Here is a 26219-nt window from a genome sequence, read left to right as displayed (position 1 = left end):
GTTACTTTTTATTTACCTGCAAAGGAAAAAAATAGGTTAAAAACCTAAAATCCGAGGTCTAATCATCACTCATCCTCATCTTCGCAATTACCCAAAAGTGGTAAAGTGTCAAATGTAAGGACTCACTCCGCTCCATTATCCCCTATCTTGTTGTGATTGAGGTCAAGACTGCGAATGGCTGGGTGCGAGACTATAAGTTGACATAAATACTGAGCTCCATCATCTGCTATTTCGTTGCAACTAAGATCCAAAAATTCCAGTGACGTATTGTGCTTCAGACCCAACAACAGGTAGTGGACATCATGGTCCGTGAAATTGAACTTCTCCAGATGGATTTCAGTCAAGCTTGTATTCAGCTGAAAAAAAAATGTAGTTTATGAAAGTATAATAAATACCACATCACCGAAATTATAATATATATTTCCCACTATGATACTGTATTGATGAGGAATTCAAATCTATACTGACTACTACAAGATGGCTACTCCCTGCATTTCTCATGGCCCACACTCGCACTGCTTCACACCAGGGAAGCTAGGGGAAGGGACTGAAGCCCCACAAAACTGGTCTCAGCCCTCCCCCCTGTAGCCCCCCTAGATTTTTGTAATACGGTAGATGCATTTCGATCGAAAACTTAAAAAGTAGATGATTACATTTTCCATTAAAAACTTTCATTGGGACAAGTTCAATGTTTAAATACATTTTCTAGTTCGGTCAGATCGCAAGGTTACCTTATTTATGATGTGTTGTACAATTAAATAGGGGGAGAACAGCCGCAGATATATCTGGATAACAGTGACCACTGATCATTTATTTGATACTAAGTAATTGGCCAATCGAGTCGCCAAACTTGCTACGAAATCTGGTGCCTGTCTGGTAGGTGAACGTTTTCAGTGACTGCAACATTGTTTTTTGGTTGTTGGCATATACAGTTTCTTAATAGGTCTAGCAGGTGTGACAAATGAATTTTACATGAATAAGTAGGACGACGTTCAAAATTTAAAGAAGCGTTATGTTTCTTTTCTGTTTGTTAGTTCCTCATTGGAGTATCGACAATTGCACGAGTGTTAGCGATGTTCTCTCATTGGTTTCGTCGTTATATCTATGCTTATCGCTGCAAATATTCGGGAAGGAAAAATACGATGATAAAGAATCATAGAGTACACGAACTACCTGATTCTTAAATGCTAACATTAAAATTGGGCTCCCAGCCCCGATAGTCTAGTTGTAAACCTGATATCAAGGAGTCCTGGCTTCCATCCCCGGTCGAGGTATAACATTTCATTAAGTGGTTCGGTTGGGATTTCACTAGAAACTGTAGGTCTCTGTGCATATTGTGGACCTTAATACAAATCCAATCAACTAATCATTGCAATACGGTGGGTAAAAAACGGCATGCTTGGGCAATTTTATTGCTCACAGTCTTAGCCCTACATCTTAATTAATTATCATTCGTGAGGTTAGAAAACAATTTCTGCAGTACCATCATAGTGGTATCCATGCAGGAGAATCAATCTTTGATCCAATTTGGATCAGTATTTATGCATAATATATTCTGAAATAAAATTATAATCTTCAGCAGTTATTTTCACTAATCAAAATGCTCGGTGCAAGGGTTGCAACTCTATTAATTGCTTTTTTTGTCAATATATTTTTCTCCTAATGGAGGTGAATTTATAGTGAAAATATGTTTGTTCCTTGAGAGTGGCACCTCCTACGTTGACAGTATTTCTCGTATCCTCCCCATTTTTAGCCCTAAGTTCTGAATTTCAGTCCTTGAACAAGGAAATGTAAGATATTTCATCATGACAGCAGAGTAAATAATATCATTAACACATTTTATATTCAAGGGTGGTTGTGTTTATTTCATGCTTACTTTATTAAGTTAGTGCCATTTTTCTGAAGCACGAAAAGCTACAATCTTTTGCCGCTCCCTGTTGTTGTGATTTGGATAATTTAGAGTTATGGCACACTATGAGGTAGAAAGGAACTAAAGATAAAGACCCTTCAGCACCTCCTTGCAATGGTTGAAAATTAAAAACTGCCTTTTACGAACTTTACATGCTTTGTATTATTGAAATGCACATAGATACCCCCATCAATGGCTGTTTGCAGCAAATCAGGTGTTATCTTCGTAATAGAACTGGTAACGAGAGGTTGAGTGATCTATCTATTCTCTCTTTGAGAAATAGTTTGCAAAAATCTTTGGATTTAAACAAGGTTGTAGCTGCTCATGAAAATATATGTATCTTATTGTATTTCTTGATGTGGTTCATTTTCTCATTTTAGCAAAAAAAAAAAAAAAAAAAAAAGTACTCAAACTCTTTACATAGAAATAGTTTTATGTTTATATTTATACGTTTATCCGCAGCTCTTATGACGTATTTTGTACTGTTTATATAAATAGTAATTAGTAAGTCTGTGATATTATTCCACTCAAAAATGGCTTTGGAATAAACAACAATAGAATTATTGCATTTTACTTGACGTGACAGATCCATGCCTAAAAGTACTTTTGTGTGTGATGGAACAAAATGCATTGATTTATCTTTGGATCTAACTGTAAAATATCTCACGGGTAAAATATACCATAGAAAAGTTTTACGTAAATACCTTCTAGCTGGTATAAGTTAGCCCCCCGAGAATTTGACTCCGAAATCTTTAGCTCCCCCCCCCCCCCTTGCCACTTATTTCAGGCTGGCGCGTCACTGCTTCACACAAGCCTGCAATGCAACTGCCATCTACCGGGCAACAACGGAACCCTCTTTCAGTGGTGTCCTGACCCTTATATTTCGGATAATTACTACTGCAGCAGATTAGAATGGAAAATTAATGGACCCAAGAGATGAGTATCAACCAGCAGAAAGCAGGTCAGAGAATATATTAATATTCTACCACTTAATCTAAAGAATAAATGCACTTCTTGTCTCGAATTCTTAACTGCTTTCATTCTTAATTATTTTTCTCAAATTTCGAGAGGGGCTCTAGTCCCATCAGCTCCCCCCTTGCGTATGCCAGTGCATCTTGTATTCAGACTGTATGAACTGTACTTAACCAGTGAACGCAAAAAAATGTGAGGTAAGTCTAATATTTTGCTATCAGTTGCTTCAAGGATATAGAACTAAGAACTATCTCACCATAGTACTCATAAAACCTACAAATTCTATTTTGCGGCATTATTTTAGTGTAAGCATTATAATATATGCAGGTGTGCTGAAGGGGGGGTTGTGGGGGTTATAACCCCCCCTTTTTTGGTTCAGTATTTCTAAAAATATCGCAAAATGGGGACTGACTACACAAAAAAAGTACACATAACCCCTCCCTTTTGAAAATCCTGAGCACGCCACTCAATATATGGTTGGACCTGTCATGGGGGAGGGGGCTTCCCGATGGTTCAGTGGTAGCATCGTAACATTGTAATCAAGGGGTCTCGAGTTCGATACCCGGTGGAGGCACATAGTGGTTCGGATCCCACTTTAAACTGTAGGTCCAGTCCCGAGTAGCCTTAATGTGCTTAAAGTGGACTTAAAACACCAAATCAACTGTCACTATGGCACCTGACTGTCACTCAGAAGACCCAGTTTCAAATCCTTGGATGGGTAATCGGTCAGGTTCCTGCTTAAAGCTGCTTTGAGAGTCACGCACTTACATAAAATGGATGCATGCAGCGTAAAAGTGGTCAGAGCCTGATGCTGATCACATCACCCAAGATTCTAACCGCGTGGTGACCCTAATTCCACACCTTCATATGTGCCTTAATGCAGGGCTCGAAAAATCCCAGCCGCCATGGCGACTAAAAATTTCAGCCTTGCGACTGTGATCTTATGCTGTAATATGTACAAAATGTTGATGATTCTAAGTTCAAATTGCAGTACAGTGTAAAATCAACGTTGTGAACATTCCAGAGAGTCAGTAATAATTTCTTACTCCTTGTCCCCAAACACCCCATTTCCTGTTTTCTCAAATGATTTAGCGATGTTTTGAATACCGTGATGCTCAGCTTCTTATATAGAGTGTTTCAAAAGTTACACAACCCAAACGTTGAAAATGTATATCATGAAAACCGTAAGAGATATTTACACCGGGTTTTCTGCATTATAAAGTCTCATCCATTGAGATATTTTTCAATGTTTAAAATTATCAATTTTCTCCATACAGAAAATTTAGATAAATTAATAATTGGCGAAAGGCAGCGTTAACATTTTTCCAGAAATGCACTTTTGAATGAGAATAATACGTAAGAAATTATCGAAGGGTCATAATTAGATGTCTGATGACTGATGCCATGTCAATCTGTCATTTGTGACCAATATTGGTCATGTGCAACATTTGATGGATTTTTATTGGCGATTTTATGGGTTGAGTGAAAAAGTGCAATTTTTGGGACATATATGGCAATGCTAGCAGGTCGAAATATTGTCAACAGACGCACGCCACATGTGCCTAAGTATTGGCTATATATTTACGTGAAAAATCATAAACCAAGATATTGTGCCGAATTTGGACTCTTGAGATAATCCTAGTCTGCCTCTGGTTACACTGAATTATCTTCGCTCACTTTCGACGCTACTATGCCTGTTCATTTAATTGATTCAGCATGGCGTATTCTTTGGAGCAGCACGTGTGCATTACTGAAGAGTATTTTACTATTCATTCCTACACTCATGTGCAAGAGGTTTTCCAAGAAAAATTCCCTCTTTTGCTTCTGCTGTACCTCACAAAGCAACTGTTTTACGACTAGTCAAACACCAACAAGTGATCGCACAAATTGTTAAGAGTTGGTATTATTATTAAAAATTAGGCACACACAGGAGATGTACTACATAGAAATTTTCAAAGATAGAATGCAGACTCGACCAGGTCTCGAACCTGGGTCTCTGGCATACCATACGATTTCTCTAACCACTGAGCTACTGAGCCGGCCTGGCCACGCCTGACTTCTCGCTATCGCACTTTTACCTGCATGGAATCATATCTGCCAGTGCTACCACAACGGGATCTGTTGCCTTTGAAACACAGTAGACTTCGACTTCCTCCCAGCGTAGAGATGTTAATGCATTTTTCGCTAAAATTTTTACGTAGTACATTTCCTGTGTGTGCCTGATCTTCAATAATTAAAATCTCTATGCTGGGAGGAACCAGGCAACGTCGAAGTCTACTGTATTTCAAAGGCAACAGATCCCGTTGCGGTAGCACTGACAGAGAAGATTCCACGCAGGTAAAACAGCGACAGCAAAAAATCAGGCGAGGCCAGGCCAGCTCAGTAGCTCAGTGGTTAGAACAATGGCACGGTATATCAAACCCCCATGTTCGAGTCCTGGTCGAACCTTCATTTTTCGCTGAAAATTTCTACGTTGGTATATATTGTTCAAAATCAATTCTCAGATGTTTTCAGCAAATTAACAATATTTTTTTAAAATAATGTAATTGCTTTTATCTGGATACATGCTAACATAAATTTATTAACCCAGTGATAGCGTACATGATTAGTTTAGTGCAGAAAACCTGGTGTAAATACCTCTTACGGTTTTCATGATATACATTTTCAAAATTTCGGTTGTGCGACTTTTGAAAAACACTGTAGTATGCACAATTCCTAGTAGGTAGTTTCAAGGTGCCTAGCTTTGAAGATTTTTTTTTTTCGAGCACTGCCTTAATGGCATGTTACTGGTTCTCCATATGAACACCATGTGGACACCCCTGCTTTAGATGAACAGAATGTACCCTCAGCATTTCTCCGTAGATCTCTGCCGCATGGTTCTGGCTGAAACAGAGCAAAGGTCTGCTGACGTTGACACATTTCAGCATCCTGTTCCTCAACCTGAGTATAACAGCAACATAGACGAGACTTTCAATGCTTTGGTCCATCTCCCCAAGATCCAAGTGTTCTAGAGTCATACACTGATCCAACAGACGGGCGATGCACTTAACTCCCTAAAAATAGTGCAATTTATCTGCATAAGTAAAGAATAATTATTGATATTATGTGGTGAAATTAATTATCATAGTAACGATTTTGTAACATATTAAATAAAGGGGTCAGGTGGGCGAGACAGTCATGTTCTTGTACTTGTGAAAAACACTGAAAGTTCAGACAAAATTACAAATCTGCATTTGTACATGAAATTACTTATTTCATTTGTTCAGTATCATTAATGCTGGGATGGGGGATCAAAATAGCCCATCAACCCATCCGCCTTGGAAATTGGTGTCGTTCATTACAAGTTACAAAGAAAGCAGAAAGCTTTGTACAGTGAAACCTCGATTTTTATGTTTTGCAGGGGACCAAGCTGTAAAAACTTAAAAATGCTGGAAAATGTAAAATCGATGAAAATTTTATAACATTTTTTTATGTTGGGACAATGAAGATTGAATATATAATGAGGAAAAATGTAAAATCTGGGAACATATAATAGGTGTTACACTGTATTTTTATGATTATAACAGAAATAAAGTTCAATCAGTTTGTGTCCAAACAGAATAAACAAATTAAAAAATATGTTAGGTGGAATATATTGAGATAAAATACAGAAACCAGTTTATGTTTTATATTCTACTATTTCAACCAAGGAATAATTAGATTCTGTTTTTGAATTTTCAAAAATTATGAAACTATGTTTTTATTAACCCACCAAACATAGGATCAACATAGACCTGTACTCCTGGAGTGAACTGTGTTACACCAAGTACAGTGCGTCCATTTCGATCTTCAGCCGAGAGATCGGGAGAAGCGTGGCAGGCGGTGCTGGCAGAGATGCCGACATTTGCGGCCTGTAATGCCCGCTTATTTTTATGGACATATGCAGATATTTCTATAAATATTGCAAAACGAGCACTAACCTGTGTTATAATTTATCATCTGTAATTCATCCAAGTTCTGCCCTTATATACACAAAAAATAAGCTTTAGAAACGATGTTAGGAGCCACAGATAATAAACATTTTAATCATAGTTTTGACCAGTAACGTCCTGCTTAAGTTTATATCCTTGAAAGAGTTTTGTGATCGTTTGGAGGTTTCGAATGTGCAACACTGTATCAAGATTACACTGCAGACGAAACCGTTAAAAGTCAATAGTGTTCGTGAGCTTCCTTGCAATCGGAAATCTCCGAGCTCGAGTTTTTTTGTTCCTTCGCGACAGAGCTGTGAATATAGTGGCGAGCAGATGTAAACCAAGAGCGTGTTAATTTCGTACTGTGCGCAAGAGTGTTATTATTGGTTACTTGCCGTTACTTGTTTGTGTTATTGCAGTGTGTATGTGTGTTGTGTCAGTAAGAGGATTGGAATGCCAGCCGCAAGGTTACGTTACGAGGGGGCTGATAAGTTCTCGGCCCGACCTAGAAGGACTTTAGCTACAGGCACGAAAGTTTCAGGCTATTCAACGTATTCTCCCTGAAAGTCTACACACTTGGCACTTGGTGGATATCAGTTTGAACAATTCTTATAACACAGGTTAGTGCTCGCCATAAAAATAAGCGGGCATTACAGGCCGCAAATATCGGTATCTCCGTCAGCACCGCCCGCCACGCTTCTCCCGATCTCTCGGCTGAAGATCGAAATGGATGCACGGTATTTGAATGGTGCAATGCCAATTGTTCAACACTTGTAGCCTAACTCGTAAAAAAAAATTGCCTTCAAAATGTCTATAATTGACTTTCACGTCAAATGCTTGACGTCTGTGGCAAAAGTAAAAGTGGCTTGACACTGTCTCACCCCGATCCCCTTTGCCCTTTCAATACAAAACTACAGGGTGTCCCAGAAGGAATAAATACACAGTTGCCCCCTTACTTCTGCGACACCATGTATAACTCTGTCCTAGGAGTCTGTGGAGCAAGAAAACAGTAGTGACTCAAGAGGGCAATGGACGGTTGAGAGAAACGGGTATTGCATGGGGAGAAAGCGATTGGCCAGGCCAAAGCAGTAGTAGCCACAGCCACATTTTCCCCTCTACAGAGTTCTACTTGCACAGACTTGTTTTCAATTGCTTGCCCTAGAGTTTCCCAGGACAGAGTGTAGTTTATCTCAATTATGGAAGGGACAATATGAAATATGAAAGACAACAAGGCCACAAATGCCAAATAGTGAAATAGTGGAAATATTAAGTTAAAGAGAGGTTGTCTTCATTCTCCACAAGAAATACAAGATAGGCTCAGCACCTTTGATGATGTTATTTTTAATATTTTTATTTAACTCAATAATGAACACAAAGGCTTGCTTGTATCTATAACATGAGGCAAAATATATATATATTGTGTAATCATGGGCGTGAGTCCATTGTAGCCCAATGATGATGATACATTTTGTATATAATAGTTATAAATGAGCCCCCGATGGCACAGTGGTAGCATCGTATCCTTGTAATCAAGGAGTCCCACGTTTGATACCCGGTGGAGGCACATAGTGGTTCGGATCCCACTTTAAACTGTAGGTCCAGTCCCAATTAGCCTTACTGTGCATAAAGTGGACTTAAAAACACCAAATCAATCTAGTTATAAATGAATTGTTTCTATTTATTACTCCCTCTGTCCCATAATTATAGTCCGATATGCCAAAATGGTAGTACAGAAATGACAGACGAAGAGGCAGATGGAAAACACAATTTGTACTGATCCTTGAGTAGTAAAGTTGTATGACTCATTCCCTTGTTTCATGTTGTTCTGTATACACCAATGTCACAGTTTGAATATCAGGCAATTATTATGAGACAACAAACAAAGGTGTACCGGATAATAATTATGGGACAGAGGGAGTAATAAACAATTTTAAATTATAACTAACAAAATTTTCTATCCAAAAAATTTGGATATAAATATTAGATTGTTATACATTATAGGTATTAACCATAACAATGTTGTTTTTACATTTAAAGACTTTCATTTTTTAAAAAAACTTGTTTTTATGTGCACGTGTAATTTTAGTACAACTGTCAAATGTTTTCAATCAATGTAGTGTCTTGATCAACTTCGATACATAAAAAGGTAAAAGGTAAAGTGTTCCCCTGTGCATAGCACCACGCCATGAAGGCGTATAGGGGGTGCGGGGGTAACGCCCCACACTTTCTTGATCCGGTCGTGAGTGGGGGTGATGTGATCAGCATCACACCCCTGACCGCCTTTACACCCCCAGGGTTTCCCCCAGGTACCCATGTTATTCGACGCTGGGTGGGCGCCGGGGCCGCTTCCATCGTTAGAAAAGTTCCCGGATTTGAACCGGCCGGGGATCGAACCCGGGACCTTTAGCATGGTAGTCAGACGCGTTACCGACTGTTATTTAATTATACAATTAGTATAAAATGTTTAACAAACCAATGGGAAGGGTTTTGGCTTGTTAAACCCTTATATTCGGCCATGTTTGGAACATATAGAAGGTTGTTTTCTTCTCTTTCAACATTCAAGTATATTTCGACAAAATTGAAATATTGTATATACCTCAAGTAAAATTTTACCATATGCTCTTCAATTTACGATTTACTATTCCACTCACCTCTGTGCCACATTTGTTCCCGTTCACTCTCAGTGATTTTAGGTAGCATTTGTCCCCCACTTCTTCAAGATATTTCATACCCTCTGCACCAATGTCATTGTTCATAATGTTCAAGTTCTGGAGTTGTGGATTTTCCTTTTAAAAGAGTAATTAAGAGTGATATTAGTTCATATTACATACTACAGTAAACCTTCGTTAACACAAACTCGCTTAAGACAAGCAGGGTTGTATTATATCTTATAGAAAGTTTTATCGGTTAACATGAATTTCGGTTACCACGATTTACGAACTGTTTTTTAGTCCGTTGCGTCATTAGATCTCATTTAACACGAACTTTCAAAGTTTTTCATATTTTTTTTCTATTGTTCTTCTGACGTTCCTCTGCTAGGTATGTAAGAAATCGCTCAGCAATCTCTATCATCTTGTCGACAATCACCTTATACAGTATTTTAACCAACAGATTCAGATCAACAATGTGTTCAAATGTGTTTTTCTATTCTTTAAAACATAGCTAGTATGAGTAACATAAAGATTAAAACTTGGGTGCAATTGCTCGACAATCACAATCATCGTGTCAACAATGAGCTTATACGTATTTAACCAGCATATTCAGTTGTGTGTTCAGATCTGTTTTTCTATTCTTTAAAACTTAGCTAGCACGAGTTTGATCCGAAATGACCGCTAGTTTTACAGAAACTATGAGTACAGTTGGCCGTGAAGTTACCATGCATTTACATTCCCGTCTGCGACAGTGCAATATACAAGAATTTTTCACCAGAAAATGATCTGTTAGTACTTTTTTAAAAGTTAATTACTGTAGTACTGTAGTAGTGTTTTCTATGATGACATACATAATACGTCTTGTAAATGGTTAATGTGTACAAAGAACTGTATTGCAAAAATAAAATTTGACTCCCCGGTTAGCACGAATTTTTTTAACACGAACTCTTGATTTTTCGGCCCCTTGGGATTCGTGTTAACGAGGGTTTACTGTATAGCTATTTTGGGAAGATGGACAAGTAAAAGCAAAATATAGTACAGGATGTCTTGTAATGATATAGTGGGGTCAAGTTGCGGTTGCACACGATATTTAATTTGGAAGTGGCTGCGTGGCAACTGCAACTGCGAACAAAGACTAAGACCCGTACTATATATTACAAATTTCAAATTTGTGTCGTACTTCTCGCATGATGCTGCGGGAGTTTACAGGCAGAACCTACGAGAAGCGCGAGACAAAGGCCCTGTAAAAGAATACACATATACATATATATATAAAGGCGTCAAAGGGTCCGGCAATGAATAGCACGTATGCATTCTCCACTGCAAATATAAGTTTTTCTCATAATTAAATTAACGTTGTTCCCTCTCATTTATAACTGCTATTTTCCCCAATTGCCTCTTAGATTTTTAAATTGGTATTTGACTTGTAACGTACGTTTCTAGCATTGGCTTACAGGGTAGAGTTCAAAGGTAAGAGAGTTATATTACTTTTAAATTTTAATTCTCAACAACACAAATATATATTTCGCACATTATCGTACATTTCTTGAAAAGACAAGACAACTCAAAAGGGAGTGCCAACATTAACAACAATCATGTATGCAAAGCTACAATTTTCAAAGCGTGCAGCCACGCTGTAAATTCCTAGCACGTCCTGCGTGCTCTAATTCAATCATTAACATTTAATCAAGCACCAATTATGAATGCGTAGTACGTACATGTGCATACCTTCAACAATAGATTCAATTAGACAGTACAAAGAAACCAAAATTTAGACAATACATTTCCTCTTTCTCATATACGTGTGAAATACCCGACAAGTTTTCTTTTATTTGATTAATGACCCTTTTTGACATAGAGATATCCCACTTATTATTATTATTCTGATTCTTTGGCATTATTAATGCTACCGTTACAGGGGAGTGGGTTAGTAGGAACAAATAGTTCCGTGTAAAGTAGGGGTACAATGAAGGATCGTAGTTTTTCTACGCAATTCAAGTTCAATTAGACGCGATTGATGTCACGTTAAATAACGGGACCAAAAAGATTGCGCCACAAGATCGGCGAACATAAGTCGTCTATTCGTTAAATTGGAGTATGCCTATTCATAGATTATCTACACGTGCACTATGCGTTTATAGTCAGAATAAGCATTTACGAGCACAAAGATCAGTAAATGTAACTTAATTCAGTTCACACACATTTACGCACATTTTTCCTTCTTTTTTTTCCCTTTAGCGTAAAAACAATGTATAGACACACTTAATCTGTTCAATACGTCAGAAAAAGGGGTCAAGGGGGGTGAGAAACAACAGATTTTCGTCGCCTTTAAAGTCAAATAAAGAAAAAAGGGGGAACGTAGATTTATGATAAACGTACGGCAAGGAGTTATTGCGTTCCAATTTCACAGCGAAGAGTTTTTACGTACCTAACAACTAATGTTCAGCCTCTATAACCATGCGACACCACACTCCATTTGTAGTCCTTATACTCTTTGCCGTGGGCCCTTCACACTAGTGGCACAAATGGTTGGCTTCTATTCTGCAGGCAGCATGGTAGGTACGTCTCTCGCCGACGAGGAAAAGATGTAAGACAGCAAAACTGGTTAATGCCGTTTCGTTCCGGGCGATCGAGTGTGAGTGACTGGGGAATGTGCGCCGAGCTTTACGGCAAGCCCACTTATACCGAGTTGCCACTAGAGGCAGCACCGGTAGAGCTATCAAGATTGAACGCCCTCTGATAGCCGAAAATTGAACCATGAACGTATTTACGTCAATTTTTAGTTTATGTAAAGTTTACAAATATCAAAGTATTGAAAACGTTACAGTCTCAAAAGTCACTATATAAAAGTCCTGTATAAATGCTAAGATTCCTGCACCAGTTTAAGGTATCATGCTTTGGGCTGCGGCTATGGGACACGTGCTGGTTCAAGTCTCCTTGGGGAAGTGCAACATTTTTCCTGAGACTACGGCCTGTGTATAGAACCAGTGGCCACCTACCATTGTGAGGAAATTGAGGAGCTACAAATGAGTAGCGTAACCCGGTCATGGAAAGCTACAGCCCCTGGCCAAATTATTAGACGCAACCTCCAAATTTTATGCAAAATTTTAAGGATATATTATTATCTCGTCTATTTTTTCTTATTTTTTTATTTTATTACATGAAATATTACATTGATTACATGTGAACCTTAACAAAAAACTATAATTACGTGCTTGATACATTAATAATTACAAATATAATTTCTTACTGTGTTTCTAGCTATACATTATGACTGAAAGTCAATTTTAATATTTGGTTGAGCCGCCTTTGGCCTTTATCAGTGCTTGGATTCGTCTTGACATATTATCAATGCATGCTTGTACTGTCTTCTTCATATTAGGATAGTGATTCCACACTTGAATTATTTTTTCAATTAGGTCAATTCTCGTCATAATTGTTTGCTTTGCCACTTCTTTTTTCACTAGGTAGTACCAAACATTTTCAATTGGATTCATATCTGGAGAGTTTCCCAGCCAGGGCAAGAGAGGGACATTTTCACTCTGTAGAAACTGTTTTATTGATTTTGAAGTATGGCATGAGGCTCCATCCTGCATGAATATGAATGGTTCTCCATTTGGGAACCATTCTCTTAGTTGAGGTAGCAGCTTTGTTCTAAGCACTTTTCTATACTGTTCTTTCCTCACTGTTCGTTGAACCAAATACAGACATCCTGTACCTTTGCCACTAATGACTGACCAAATCATAACTTTTATCGGATGTTTGACAGTCTGTACAACACAATCAGAATTGTATTTCAGTTCTCACAAACTGAGATTTATTCCCCAAGATTTGAAACGTGCACTCGTCACTAAAGCAGAAAGATCTCCAAAAGTTCAAAACGTTTATGAATCATAGCAGGGGTTAATTTTGGCTTCTTAGCAGATCTGAGTGCCTTCAGGTTCATATCAGAGAGCCTACGCCTTATTGTTCTTTCAGATACACGAACACCACTCTTTTCAAGTTCATCTTTATGTTCCTTTGTACTCACAAATCTATTCGTGAGGCAAATGTTCTTTAGACAGCGTAAGGATCTTGGAGTAAAAAGTATTTTACTCCCACATCTGCCCTTCTATTGTGGCTCACACTGTCCACCATATTCAATTTTCTTCTTTATTCGCCTCACAGATGCTTCAGATTCATCAGATCTTCGAGAAATCTCTTGATTAGAGAATATTTTTGTCTTTATTAGTGTCTTAATTTCAGCAATCTTTCTTGGTGTCCAGTCACTTTTCTACCCATGACTCCCTATGTTAATAATTAAATTTAAAAAATATACTGAGTGTACAAAAAAAATACCACTGGAAAATTTAGCACAAATACAATTCACTGTTCGCAAGAGATCCTTCTCTCAACTCAGCTTGAAATGAACTGCAGCATGTTCGTTCAACAACAATGACGTTTGGTGTTGGCTGTATTGTTTGTAACAACAGTACCTCCTCCTTTCATATTGTTCATTCCAATAATCAAAGTTCAACCACAAAGAACCCTTTCAACATTTGTAATGTGAAAAGTAAGCAAACTGCTAAAAGTGTCCACTGTGTCGAATTACATTACTTTGTATTATTATTATTACTATTACAATTATTGTTATCAATGTTGTGCAAGAAAGTGCATTTGTACGTATTACTAAAAATTGCCAGGGTCCAAATAACGTACAGGAAAGTTTTCAGATAACTAATGGTCAATTTTCTATAATTTTCCCCTTCAAAACTCTTATTTTCAAAAAACATTGTGGTGCATCTAATAATATGGCCAGGGACTGTACAACAACGACTGGGGATTCGTCGTGCTGATCACATGTCACTCGTTAAATGGTTGGATCATCTACTTCGGCAGGTGGGAGTGAGGCCAGCAGTTGGTTGGTACAACCTTGCTCTCACAGGCTGTTGTGCCATGCGTTATCTTATGGTATAAATGTATAAGGATATACCTTGGGGTATAGACAATCAGTTCATAGTGACAATCATATAGAGTGACCACAAACAAAAGATCCTTTGGCCAAAATCCTTTGTGCATCTTTCGATCAATGGATAGATGGATGGATATTTATGGATACAAATGCATGAATGAATGGTTATTGATGCAAATGGGTGGATGGATGAATGGTTATGGATAGAAATAGATGGGTGGTTATGGATACAGGTGGATGGAAGGATGGATGGATGGATGGATAGATGAATGGTTATGGATACAAATGGGTGGATGGATGAATGGTTATGGATACAGGTGGATGTATGGGTGAATGGTTATGGATACAAATGGATGGGTGGTTATGGATGGATGGATGGATGGTTATGGATACAGGTGGATGGATACAAATGGGTGGATGGATGAATGGTTATGGATACAAATGGGTGGATGGATGAATGGTTATGGATACAAATGGGTGGATGGATGAATGGTTATGGATACAAATGGATGGATGGTTATGGATACAGGTGGATGGATGGGTGAATGGTTATGGATACAAATGGATGGGTGGTTATGGATACAGGTGGATGGATACAAATGGGTGGATGGATGAATGGTTATGGATACAAATGGATGGATGGTTATGGATGGATGGTTATGGATACAAATGGATGGATAGATGGATGGTTATGGATGGATAGATGGATGGTTATGGATACAGGTGGATGGATACAAATGGGTGGATGGATGAATGGTTATGGATACAAATGGGTGGATGCCTGAATGGTTATGGATACAAATGGATGGATGGATGAATGGTTACGGATACAAATTGGTGGGTGGTTATGGATACAGGTGGATGGATACAAATGGATGGATGGATGAATGGTTACGGATACAAATGGGTGGGTGGTTATGGATACAGGTGGATGGATACAAATGGATGGATGGATGAATGGTTATGGATACAAATGGATGGGTGGTTATAAATGGAGGGATGGATGGTTATGGATACAGGTGGATGGATGGGTGAATGGTTATGGATACAAATGGATGGATGGATGAATGGTTATGGATACAAATGGATGGGTGGTTATGGATGGAGGGATGGGTGGTTATGGATGGAGGGATGTATGGTTATGGATACAGGTGGATGGATGGGTGAATGGTTATGTATACAGGTGGATGGAAGGATGAATGGATGGATGGATGAATGGTTATTGATACAAATGGGTGGATTTATGAATGGTTATGGATACAATGGATGGGTGGTTATGGATACAGGTGGATGGATGGATGGATGAATGGTTATTGATATGAATGGATGAATGGTTATGGATACAAATGGATGAATGGATGGATGGTTATGGATACAGGTGGATGGAAGGATGGATGAATGGTTATGGATACAATGGATGGGTGGTTATGGATGGATGAATGGATGGGTGGTTATGGATACAGGTGGATGGAAGGATAGATGAATGGTTATGGATACAAATGGATGGGTGGATAGATGGATGGTTGGTTGGTTATGGATGGATGGTTATTGATACAAATGGATGGGTGGGTAGATGGATGGTTGGTTATGGATACAAATGTATGGATGGATAGGTGGTTACAAATACAAATGTATGGATGGTTGTGTGGTTATGAATACAAATGTATGAATGGAAGGGTGGTTATGGATACAAATGTATGGATGGATGGATGGTTATGGACACAAATGGGTGAATGGGTGGATAGATGGTTGGTTATGTATACAAATGGATGGGTGTATAGATGGATGGTTGGTTATGGATAGAAGAATGGTTATGGATACAAATGGGTGAATGGATGGAAGGATATGGATACAAATGGATGGATGGATGGGTGGGTGGTTATTGATACAAATGGATGAATGGTTATGGATACAAATGGACGGTTTGATAAATGGATAGATGGACAGATAAATGGATGTGACTCGATGGATATGCATGAATGGATATGGATATGGGTGGGTGGATGAATGAATGTATAAATGTGGAAATAGAAGGATGGTTATGTATGTATGTATGTATGTATGTATGTATGTATATGTGTGTGTGTGTGTGTGTGTGTGTAGAGATGAATGTGAAGAAATTGAAATGAATGGATGTGATTAGTTACGGATGTAGATGCATGAATATGGATGAACAAATATGAATATGATGCATGGCTTTAGCTGTGGATTGACGTGGGTGGATGAGTATAGATGAATGTATATGAATGAATGGACAGAAAGGAATATGGAAGAATTATTTTTGTGGATGAACAGAATTATGGATGGATATGGATACAGAGGGATTAATGGGAAAATATGAATATGATTGGAATGACATTTATATGGCTTCATGGCTGTAGTTATGGATATTGGTGGATAGATGAACAGCCACTGGTGGATGATGAATGAACCAAGTGTTCTGGAAATGTGGAAATAGAAGTCTAACTCCTATTACTTGCGACAGAAGCTTACCTTTAAAAGTTCTGCAATCTCCAATGCTCCATTGTCTTGCAGATCATTGTAGCACAGGTCCAATGTAATGATGTCCGGATATTTTTGTAGGAAAATGCTAATGGCTGGGATATCATGAGCTTTTAGCCGCCTCCTGAAATAAACATGAAAGGATTCATGTACATATGAAAATAATAAATTTATATTTGTTGTGTGGCTTGATTTGTAAATGCCTCATCACTTTGGTGCTACTGTGCTGTAGCACGTTACTCAATTTGCTAAAATGAAAAGGAAGAAAAGGACATAGATTTAAGAAGTTCAGTAAAACACTGAAGTGAAATGAAACTTCTCACGTTAATAAGCTCAAAAATTTGCAGCACGCTGTGTATTTTCTGCATTCTGTTAAGCTATAATGAATACCTTGCCATGCTATTGGCTTCATAGCACTTTTCCGCCACCTTGCGGCGTGCCTGAATATACCCCGTCATGGCCTTCAGTTCTTACAGGGAGGTAGGGTATCAGCTCAGGAAAACCGTCTGCTCCACAACACTAAGTGTTGTCATCTCAGTATACGAAGAAAGTTTGCAGATAGGTTTAAAATAATTCACACACAAATTATTTTTCACTGAGTTCATTGTCAGGCACGTGGCATATAAAGCAGTCATTGTGATCAGTTGTGTTTTGTTGTTCCAAGCAGTGGCGTACACGAGGTTGGGATGGAGGAGTTGATAGGAGCTATATCCCATCTCAAAATTTTGAGTTTTGGATGAAAGCACTAAAGAACTCAAGGGAAAAAACAGTGTTAAATGCAAACACCCCTTAAAATGATCTCCGATTACCATTTTTGTCTTTGAGCAGCTTTTAAAATTAAGGTTTAAATCGGTGATTGCAAAATATTTTATAGTTTATTCCACCCTTACCTAGAAAGCAGCTATGTGATACTGACTTTTACAATTCCAGTCCCCTCGGGAAAAAATCCTGTGTATGCTAGCGGTTCCAATTGAGTGTGTGGGGGATGGGGTCCAGAGGTGCTGACTTGTCTAAATTATTGGGGGGCTCTGATCACTGAAATAAATTTAAATTTTGGCCTCAGTGTTCGGAATTTCATAAAAGCCCATGAATTCCTCGAAATATCAATTTTTTTATTCACAGTTCTAATGCAGAATATTAATTGTCCACGGATGGATATGTCAGAAGTTTCGTCAACCATAATAGCAAAATATTCCCGAATTTTAATATCTGCTACCACGGAACGCAAAACAGATCTCCCTAATATATCAATGATCTCATTCTGAATGTCATGTTAGAGCCATTTGTAGCCCAAATGTCCCATCCACTACCCTAGTTCATGCACATCATCTTTTAAAACTGTTTTTAGTAAAAATTTTAACAATACTCATAATTACATACTTAGTATATAATAATAAGTCATGTGTTTTGCTGTCTCTGGTCATAGCCTCCCCAAAGTTTATAACATATGATTTTGAGGACTGATTATTTCTTCTGAGAAGAAGGAGAATAGAGAGATTAACACCCCTCGGGAAAATGAACTGTCCTTAATATGCATTGTGTAAAGGGACAAAGAAAAACGCGATGAAGTTTTTCCAGCAGTGTTTGTAGAGCCTTTGAGTAAAAGGCCACGTTGCTTCGCACGTTGGCTGCAGAAGTTTACATGCAGCAGTTGGCGTCGAGATCTCTGGGTATGGAGAATTCGCGAATTTGATAGTGCTATCGGCAGCAAGTTGCAGTTAGATATTCGTGGACTGTTTTTTGTAGATGTCGTTTGCCTAGTGGACAGTTAACAGTGACATGTGTTCCGGACATTTGAACGTTCGCGTTATTGGGAAAAGAGCACGTGGAATTTTGTTTAAATACAGAACTGTTTTCTCGTGGCAACTTTTATAGCGCGAGAAGTGAAAAGAACACTGCAAGTGTGTAGTTGTGAACTGAGAATTGCTAATCGAGGTGACGACGTTGATATCAAGTTCGACCTTTGAACTATGAATGCGGCGGTGAATTACTTCGAGGGATAGATGTTGAAGATCTTCGAGGGAAAAAAGAAGCGGCGGAAAGAAGGCATCAAGGAGCTTCTGCCAATAGTGTTCCCCCCCTAGTGTCGAGAGCTCTCGAGATGTGTACTTTTATATCGGAAGTGTTGATTACAGTCAAAGTGAAAGTGCAGCGCTGAGTAAATTTCATAAGTAGGTCGACCATATTCTTTTAATTGAAGTTGAAGTGTTTATTTTCTGTTTATTAATCTATGTTACTAACCTAAGATTAATCTAAGGCAACTGGAGGTAATTTTTGTATTAGTTTTAACTATGTTCGGTTACAATTAGCCAATCTGGGGATAAAGTGAGCTAAAAGTGAACATTGTCTTTGATCACTACTGGTGCATTATCACAAGCTGTAACCATAAACATATCGCCTTTCAAAATATGTCATGGAAACATATTTAACATGGGGGAATTGTGTTCCTTTCACAAGGAATAAAAATTATATACAAATGTAAAATTTTTACTGGTACAGATAAATTGCAAATATGAAGTACACCATTACCAATGATGACAGATCTAAAATTACAAAAAAGGAATACTTCACCTTCTTATTGTATGTGACAGGGATTTAACTGATGGATTTTGTTCCAGAAGAAAAAATACTTATAAAATTATTGGTAATTTTGCTGATAAACCGATATGTTCTTATGTGCCAATTAGTGGACATCAGTTCCCACTTAAGTATTTTATATTAGAACGATTCGTAAGTTCTAAGCTAATGGGAGGACCTCACCGATGGCATAGTGGTAACGTCATCGCCTTGTAATGAAGGGGTCCCGGGTTCGATACCCGGTGAAGGCACATGGTGCAGTGGTTTGGATCCCACTATAAAATATGTATCCAGTCCCGATTAGTCTTTCAGTGCATAAAGTGGAGTCATAACAAATCAACCAATAAGTTCATGGGAAGTGCAAGAGAGTGATCTGGGAAGGTATCAAAAAGTCAACCTCTCTTCCATGCTGTGCATCTGAGACAACAATTTCTTGCAATTTAAATTTTTCACACATCTCACTTGATTTATCATTCTTCAACAATTTAAGTTATTGTAATACAACCAATATTCAAATTAAGCATAAATAGATGGATCCATCAATTCTGTCTCCTCATGAGCATAGGCCATGCCAGGAAAGTGCGAGGGAGGGGTGCTGGTGTACCCCATCAACAGCACTAATTTCCACTCAATAATAACAAGAATAATAAAATATAATACTAAGTGTATTATAGTGCATATTGCAATTAGACCACGACATAGATAAGGGACATAAAATAAGCAAAACAGAAGTGGATAGAAACAGCTAGATAAACAATGGGCTACTTCCGATGTCAAAAAACAAATGAAATTCAAGTTGTGTAGGTTTGTTTTTTTGCTGAACATATGTAGTTTATGTTTGTGTACAAACTAACAGCTATTTCTTATTCTTAGATATATTTCTATTATTGACATTTTTCAAGATGCATGAGTTTCTGATACTCACATACATTATGCTCATATGTAATCAAAACATTCATATTACCGTTTCCTACTTTACCCCCATCCTCAGGTACCTATTTATTTGAATCTGGGTGAACTCCAGAGCTGCTTTATCCAGGGACAAGGCAGGACAAAATTCCAACATTAGTTCACCCACCCTCGGAATCAAACTTGGGTCTCTTGTAGTCAGATGCCCTCCCGACTAGAGAAGCACATCTCCAAGATGTAGATAAGTTCCCATCATATAGCAGGGAAATCGGGAAAACAAGTGACGCTAAAGGGGGACCAAGGCGAGTATCCCCACAGAACAACTGGCCTCCAGTTTCCAGGGGGGGGGGGGGATGATTGTCAATAATTGCATCATTATACAGGGTGTCTACCAAAATAACAGATACAAAATTCTTAACTTTTACTTGACAATCTTGACTGGTAGACAGCCTGTTATCACCAGGGTGGTATTTGACCAGGGTCTTATATGTGCAATTTTAAATGGTAAAATTTTCACTACAATCACCAATGTTTCAAACTATGAGCCTTCACTGCAGGTATGTATCGTGACTTTGTTTGAATTTTTAATGTGTTGATGACACATGGCAATACATTGCCTTTTTATTATTATTATTATTATTATTATTAATTTGGTACCTATCTTAAGGGAGTTATTTGATCCTTCATTCTCTCCAAAGTCTTGTTTATATTTAACTTCTATAACAGCATAACAATCATGAAGTGGAAAAACCTACATTCTCTTGCTTGAAAATCAAAATGCAGTTTTGTCATGTACAGCTTTCATGCTTTTGACAAGGTAACTTGTATTTTTTTTATTTTCACGCATAGTGGCTAAGGAAATCATCATTTCCGATTTTGTTTAATTATTTACTATTGCAGCACTTCGTCCCAGATTTTCCAAATGCTATTCAGGATGAAAATTTTTCACGGATTTAGAGCCAAACTATCACAATGCATCCCAATTTAGAAACTCCCTTATTTTCTTTATTTCTTTAATGGAAAGATAACTTGACCAAGAGATCGTTAGCAGTGTTTTTAACAGGATTTTCTAGATACTTTGCACATAACAGAAATACTTACTCTATTCTGGGAAACTGATCACTTCCTCTCAAAATTAACTCACGCTGGCCTTCTTCGGATCCTGGCTCAACAAACTGCACAAGATACTTTTCTGTAACTTTAAACACCATTTTTTCCAAGTTTTTCTTTTAGAAATGTCTACAAATTCCTGTCTCTGAGCCAGACGTCACCATGGTTTCAAACTAAAGGCCAATTCCAGTTCAAGAATAAGGATTGTAACAATACAGTAAGGTATTTACATGTGTGTATATATATCATCAACAATAATAAAAAAATATATATCTAGTTGTTTATGTTTATTAAGTTAAGTTTGGGGACGTGAAGTTTCCGATTTAACCATTAACAAACACCAAAAAGTAGAGTATAGCAAAGCATAATAAAATGTATTTGGTTGAAGGAGCGAAGTTTTCGGTTTTTCAGAACCTGAAATAACGCGAATTATGCAATTTTTCAGAATAACACCGAATTTGTATTTTAACGCGAAAAATGCCGCGAAGTATGCAATATAAACTGGGAACAACACTTCTGCTCAAAGTTACCTGAAGCGCTAGGAGTTGGTTATTTTTAGTCTGGATGGTGAAAGTTCGATTCATTTATTGCAGTTTGGAGCAGAAATGACAGCCAAGAGTGTTTGGACCTCGTCCTGAAAGAGAATTCACTGCGGGGATCTTTCCAGAAGGGAAGTTACACAGGCACGACATAGGAACGGAAAACTTTCACGGAGAAACACCTGCTGTGTTACGGGGGAGAGAGTTTTTGGATGTGAGTGTGTGTAAAACGGTATTGTGAGGTCGGAGAAAGGTGTTTGGCATTGTTAGGGAAATTTCAGTCAGTCAGTCAGGAACATTAAAGAATCAGCAGCATGCCAAAGCCAGTAAGTAGTAAATGCATTTGATCGTGCACGAGAGTTTGCTCTGAAAGACTTACGCTTCAATAAACATTTCATATTCAGTGGCTGATGAGATTAAATAGTTTTCCAAATGCAAGAAATTTGTGTTAAGGCTTTCTCAGAGGTAAGCCTTAAATTTATTATTTTGTCATTATCTGTCTAAAAATTTTCCGGAACTAAAGTAATTTAAGAATAAGAACAAAAGGAACAGTAAAAACACATGCAAAAATAACACCGAATTTTGTCCTAAACCGCCTAAATAACATCTTACAGTAAAAAATAACATCGAAATTTAGGAAAAAATAAAACTAAAACTTCACGTTCCTGGTTATGTTTATTCGACTTCTGCTTTGTACCCATTGCCCAGCATGCATTTTGAATGTAAGTAAATATCAGCGTTGCCAGAGACGTGCGCACAGAATTTACGGAAGCGATGTGAAATTTCACACTTAAGCCAGAAAGGGAGGGGGGTTGAAATCACAAGAAGGTGGATACGGGGTGGATGGATCTTCATTCATAAGAAACTAATCTGCGGGTAGGGCGTAATTCCCACAGAAAATTTCAACACTAAATTGTAGGGGTGTGCGGGATCCCGAAATAGTCTATGAAATTCTCGGAAATTGTTATGAAATGGAAGAATAATCACTTTAGACGAAAATGACGTGTAGAATTCGAGATTTCCAGAGTCGGGATATTCAAAGAGGTCATTTTTAAAAGTCGCCGTCAATTCTTGATATTTTTTGCATTGTAAGATGGGGCAAATTTGTCTCGTTGCCACATGTTGCTGCTAATGAACGTGATAACCGTGGAATTTTAAGACGTTCAAGTGCCAAACCCACTGGCGTACGCAGAGGGGGGCCGATGGGACTACAGCCCCCTTTGATATTTTTCAGAAATTAAAAAAAATTAAAATAAAAGCGGCGAAGAACTCGAGAAATGCAGATTGTTAAATGCAAATCCCTTCAAAATGACCCCCGATTACCATTTTTTAAGAATGCCCAGGGGGGATGCAATTTCTCTCTCTTTCTCTCTCTCTCTCCTCCTATGAGGGAAAGAAGGAAAAATGGAAAAAGAGAGAAGCAGGCTATTTCTCTCTCTCTCTCGAAAAAGAGAGAAGGTACAACCACCCACACCCGCCCACTTTTCTCTCCTTTCTCCTCTCTACGCCTCTCTCTCTCTCCCGAGGAAAGAAGGAAGAGATGAAGAATAGAGAGAGAGAACGGAGAGGAAAGAAGAGCGAGAGAGAGACAAGGAAAGGGAGGAGGGTGAGAAACCCGAGAGAGAGAGAGAGAGAGAAAAAAAAAGATAAGCATTTCATCCACTCTCTCTCTCTCTCTCAAGTGAGAGAGAAAGAGAGGTCGGAGAAGGAGAGAGAAAGGCAGGGGATTCTCCTTCCTCCAATGAGAGAGAGAGAGAAAGGGGGGGGGTATGAAGAAGGAAGGAGAGAAATTGATCTTTTTCTTTTTTTTAAAGAGAGCTTCTTCTTCTCTCCTCTCTCTCCTTCATCTCTTTCCTTTTCCTCTTTCTCTGTCTATCTCTCTATTTTCTTCTCTTTCTCTCGAGAAGAAAAAGAGATAAGGGGTTATATATATATATATATATATATATATATATATATATATATATATATATATATATATATATATATATATAACCCCCTGCCACATTCTCTTTCATCTTTTTTACTCTCTCTCTGTCTCTCTCTCTCTCTCTCTCTCTCTCTCTCTCTCTCTCTCACACACACACACACACACACACACAGTTTCCCTTCCCCTTCACCCTCTTCTCTCTGGGCCAGGGGAAAGAGAGAGAGAAAATTTCTTGAAGGGAGAAGGGAGAAGAGATGAGAAATAAAGATGCGAAGAGGAAAGGAAAAAGAGAAAGGCTCTTTCTCTCTCTCTCTGCAAAAGAAAGAAGGAGATCATTTAATCTTTATTTCTTATTCCTTTCTCCTCTCTCTCGCCAAGAGAAGAGGAAGGAAGAAGAAGAAGACCGGTCTCTTTCTCTCTCAACTTTTTCTTCTTCTGCAGACTCTCGCTTCTCTCAGAAAGAAAGAAGGAAGGAATCAAATAATAATTTTCCCCTTCTTCTTTCTTTTGTTTTCTCTTCTACTCTCTCGCCCCGGAAAAGAAAAAAGGGAATAGGGAGAGAGGAGAGAGGTACACATTCTTTTTCCTTCTTTCCTCTTTCGTTTCTCTCTCTTTCTCACTCACTCTCCTTCCAAAAGAGAAAAGAAAAGGAAGAGAAGAAAGAGAAAGCCCCTAAAGAGAGAGAGAGAGGGAAAAAAGAGAAAGAGAGAGACAGAAGAAACCTGTTTTTCCTCCTTTCTCTCTCTTTCTCACTCTTTCCTCTTTCTTTTTGAGAAGAGAGAGAGATAGGAGGGAGAAGAAAATGGAAATAGAGAGAGATGGGGAGAGAGGAGGAGAAAGAGTGATAGGTAGAAATAGAAAAAGAGAGAAGGGGCGTGAAAGAGAGAAGCAAAAGAGAAAAGGAGCTTTCCTTATTTCTTTCTTTACTCTCTCTCTCTCTCTATCTCTCCCGAAAGAGGAGAGGAGGAAGAGGAAGGGAAGGACAGAAAAAGAGAGAGAAATGGAAAGATAGCATTTCTCTCTCTCTCTCTTCGAAAGAGAGAAAGGATTAGAAGATAGAAATTGAAGTATAGAGGGAATGGGAGAAAGCGCACAGAGAGAGAGAAAGGGGGTGGGGATAAAAGAAAGAAGGAGAGAGAAAGAGAGAGTGGACTTTCTCTGGGGCATGGGCTTTATTACTCTCTCCTTTTCTTTCTCTTTCTCCCTCCCTCTTGAAGAAGAGGAAAGATCCTTAGAGGAAAGAAAGCCCTGCCACTCCTAGGGGTGGCCGCACTATCTCTCTCTGTCTCCTTTGGAAGACGGGGGATCACGGAGATAGATGAAAAGCTTCTTTTTCTCCTTCCTTCCACCCCCGCATTTCTTCCTTTCTTTCTCTCACAGAGAGAGAAATAGCCAGCCTCTCTCTCTTTCCTTTTCCCCTTCTTTCCCTCATTGGAGGAGAGAGAGAGAGAGAGAGAGAGGCTTCTTCTTCCATACCTTTCTCTCTATCTCTCTATGCAGTTTATCTCTCTTTCTCTAACCCCTTATCTCTTTTCTTCTCGAGAGAAAGAGAAGAAAATAGAGATAGAGAGAAAGACAGAGAAAGAGGAAAGGGAAAGAGATGAAGGAGAGAGAGGAAAGAAGAAGAAGCCCTCTTTAAAAAGAAGAAAAAGGTCCATTTCTCTCCTTCCTTCTCTCTCTCTCTGTCTCATTGGAGGAAGGGGAATCTCCTGCCTTTCTCTCTCCTTCTCCGACCTCTCTTTCTCTCTCACTTAAGAGAGAGAGAAATGACAGAGAGAGAGAGAGAGAGTGAGTGGAAGAAATGCTTATGTTTCTCTCTCGGGTTTCTCACCCTCCTCCCTTTCCTTCTCTCTCTCTCTTCTTCTTCGCTTGTTTCTTTCCTCGGGAGAGAGAGAGAGATAGGCGTAGAGAGGAGAAAGGAGAGAAAAGTGGCTGGGTGTGGGTGGTTCACCTTCTCTCTTTTTCGAGAGAGAGAGAGAGAGAAATAGCCTGCCTCTCTCTCTTTCCTCTTTTTTCCTTCTTTCCCTCATAGGAGGAGAGAGAGAGAAATTGTATCCCTCTCTCTCTCTTTATTTTTCGTTCCCTTTGTTTCCTTCACCGGAAAGGAGAGAGCAATCAGCGAGAGGAGAAAAGGCTCTCCTCTTCTTCCTTCTCTCTCTCTCTCTCTCTCTCTCTCTCTCTCTCTCTCTCTTCTGCGAAGGGGAAGAAAAGAAAGTTTC

At 38.6% G+C, this 26219-nt stretch overlaps 1 protein-coding gene across 1 annotated transcript; it reads right to left on the bottom strand.

The window, feature by feature from the left end:
- Positions 1-122: 122 nt before the first annotated feature.
- LOC145996359 (uncharacterized) lies at positions 123-22652 on the bottom strand. The gene is made up of 6 exons (XM_083132790.1): positions 22632-22652; positions 21523-21704; positions 16927-17059; positions 9483-9617; positions 5725-5934; positions 123-356 (listed from the first exon to the last, which is right to left on the bottom strand). Exons 2-6 carry the CDS (start codon positions 21630-21632, stop codon positions 123-125), a joined length of 822 nt encoding a protein of 273 aa, XP_082988916.1. The 5' UTR covers positions 21633-21704; positions 22632-22652.
- Positions 22653-26219: the final 3567 nt, after the last annotated feature.

Source organism: Lepisma saccharinum, chromosome 12, assembly GCF_977018435.1.
Source record: "Lepisma saccharinum chromosome 12, izLepSacc3.1, whole genome shotgun sequence".
Classification (NCBI taxonomy): domain Eukaryota; kingdom Metazoa; phylum Arthropoda; class Insecta; order Zygentoma; family Lepismatidae; genus Lepisma; species Lepisma saccharinum.
This window is presented reverse-complemented; position numbering and strand designations above follow the sequence as displayed.

Excerpts from the sequence above, each read along its gene's own strand:
- LOC145996359 (XM_083132790.1), bottom strand. The coding sequence starts at position 21,632 with ATGGTGTTTAAAGTTACAGAAAAGTATCTTGTGCAGTTTGTTGAGCCA. Across the intron at positions 5,935-9,482 it reads GGAACAAATGTGGCACAGAG|GGAGTTAAGTGCATCGCCCG; the intron begins GTGAGTGGAATA and ends CACTATTTTTAG. Across the intron at positions 357-5,724 it reads TCTACGGAGAAATGCTGAGG|CTGAATACAAGCTTGACTGA; the intron begins GTACATTCTGTT and ends TTTTTTTTTCAG.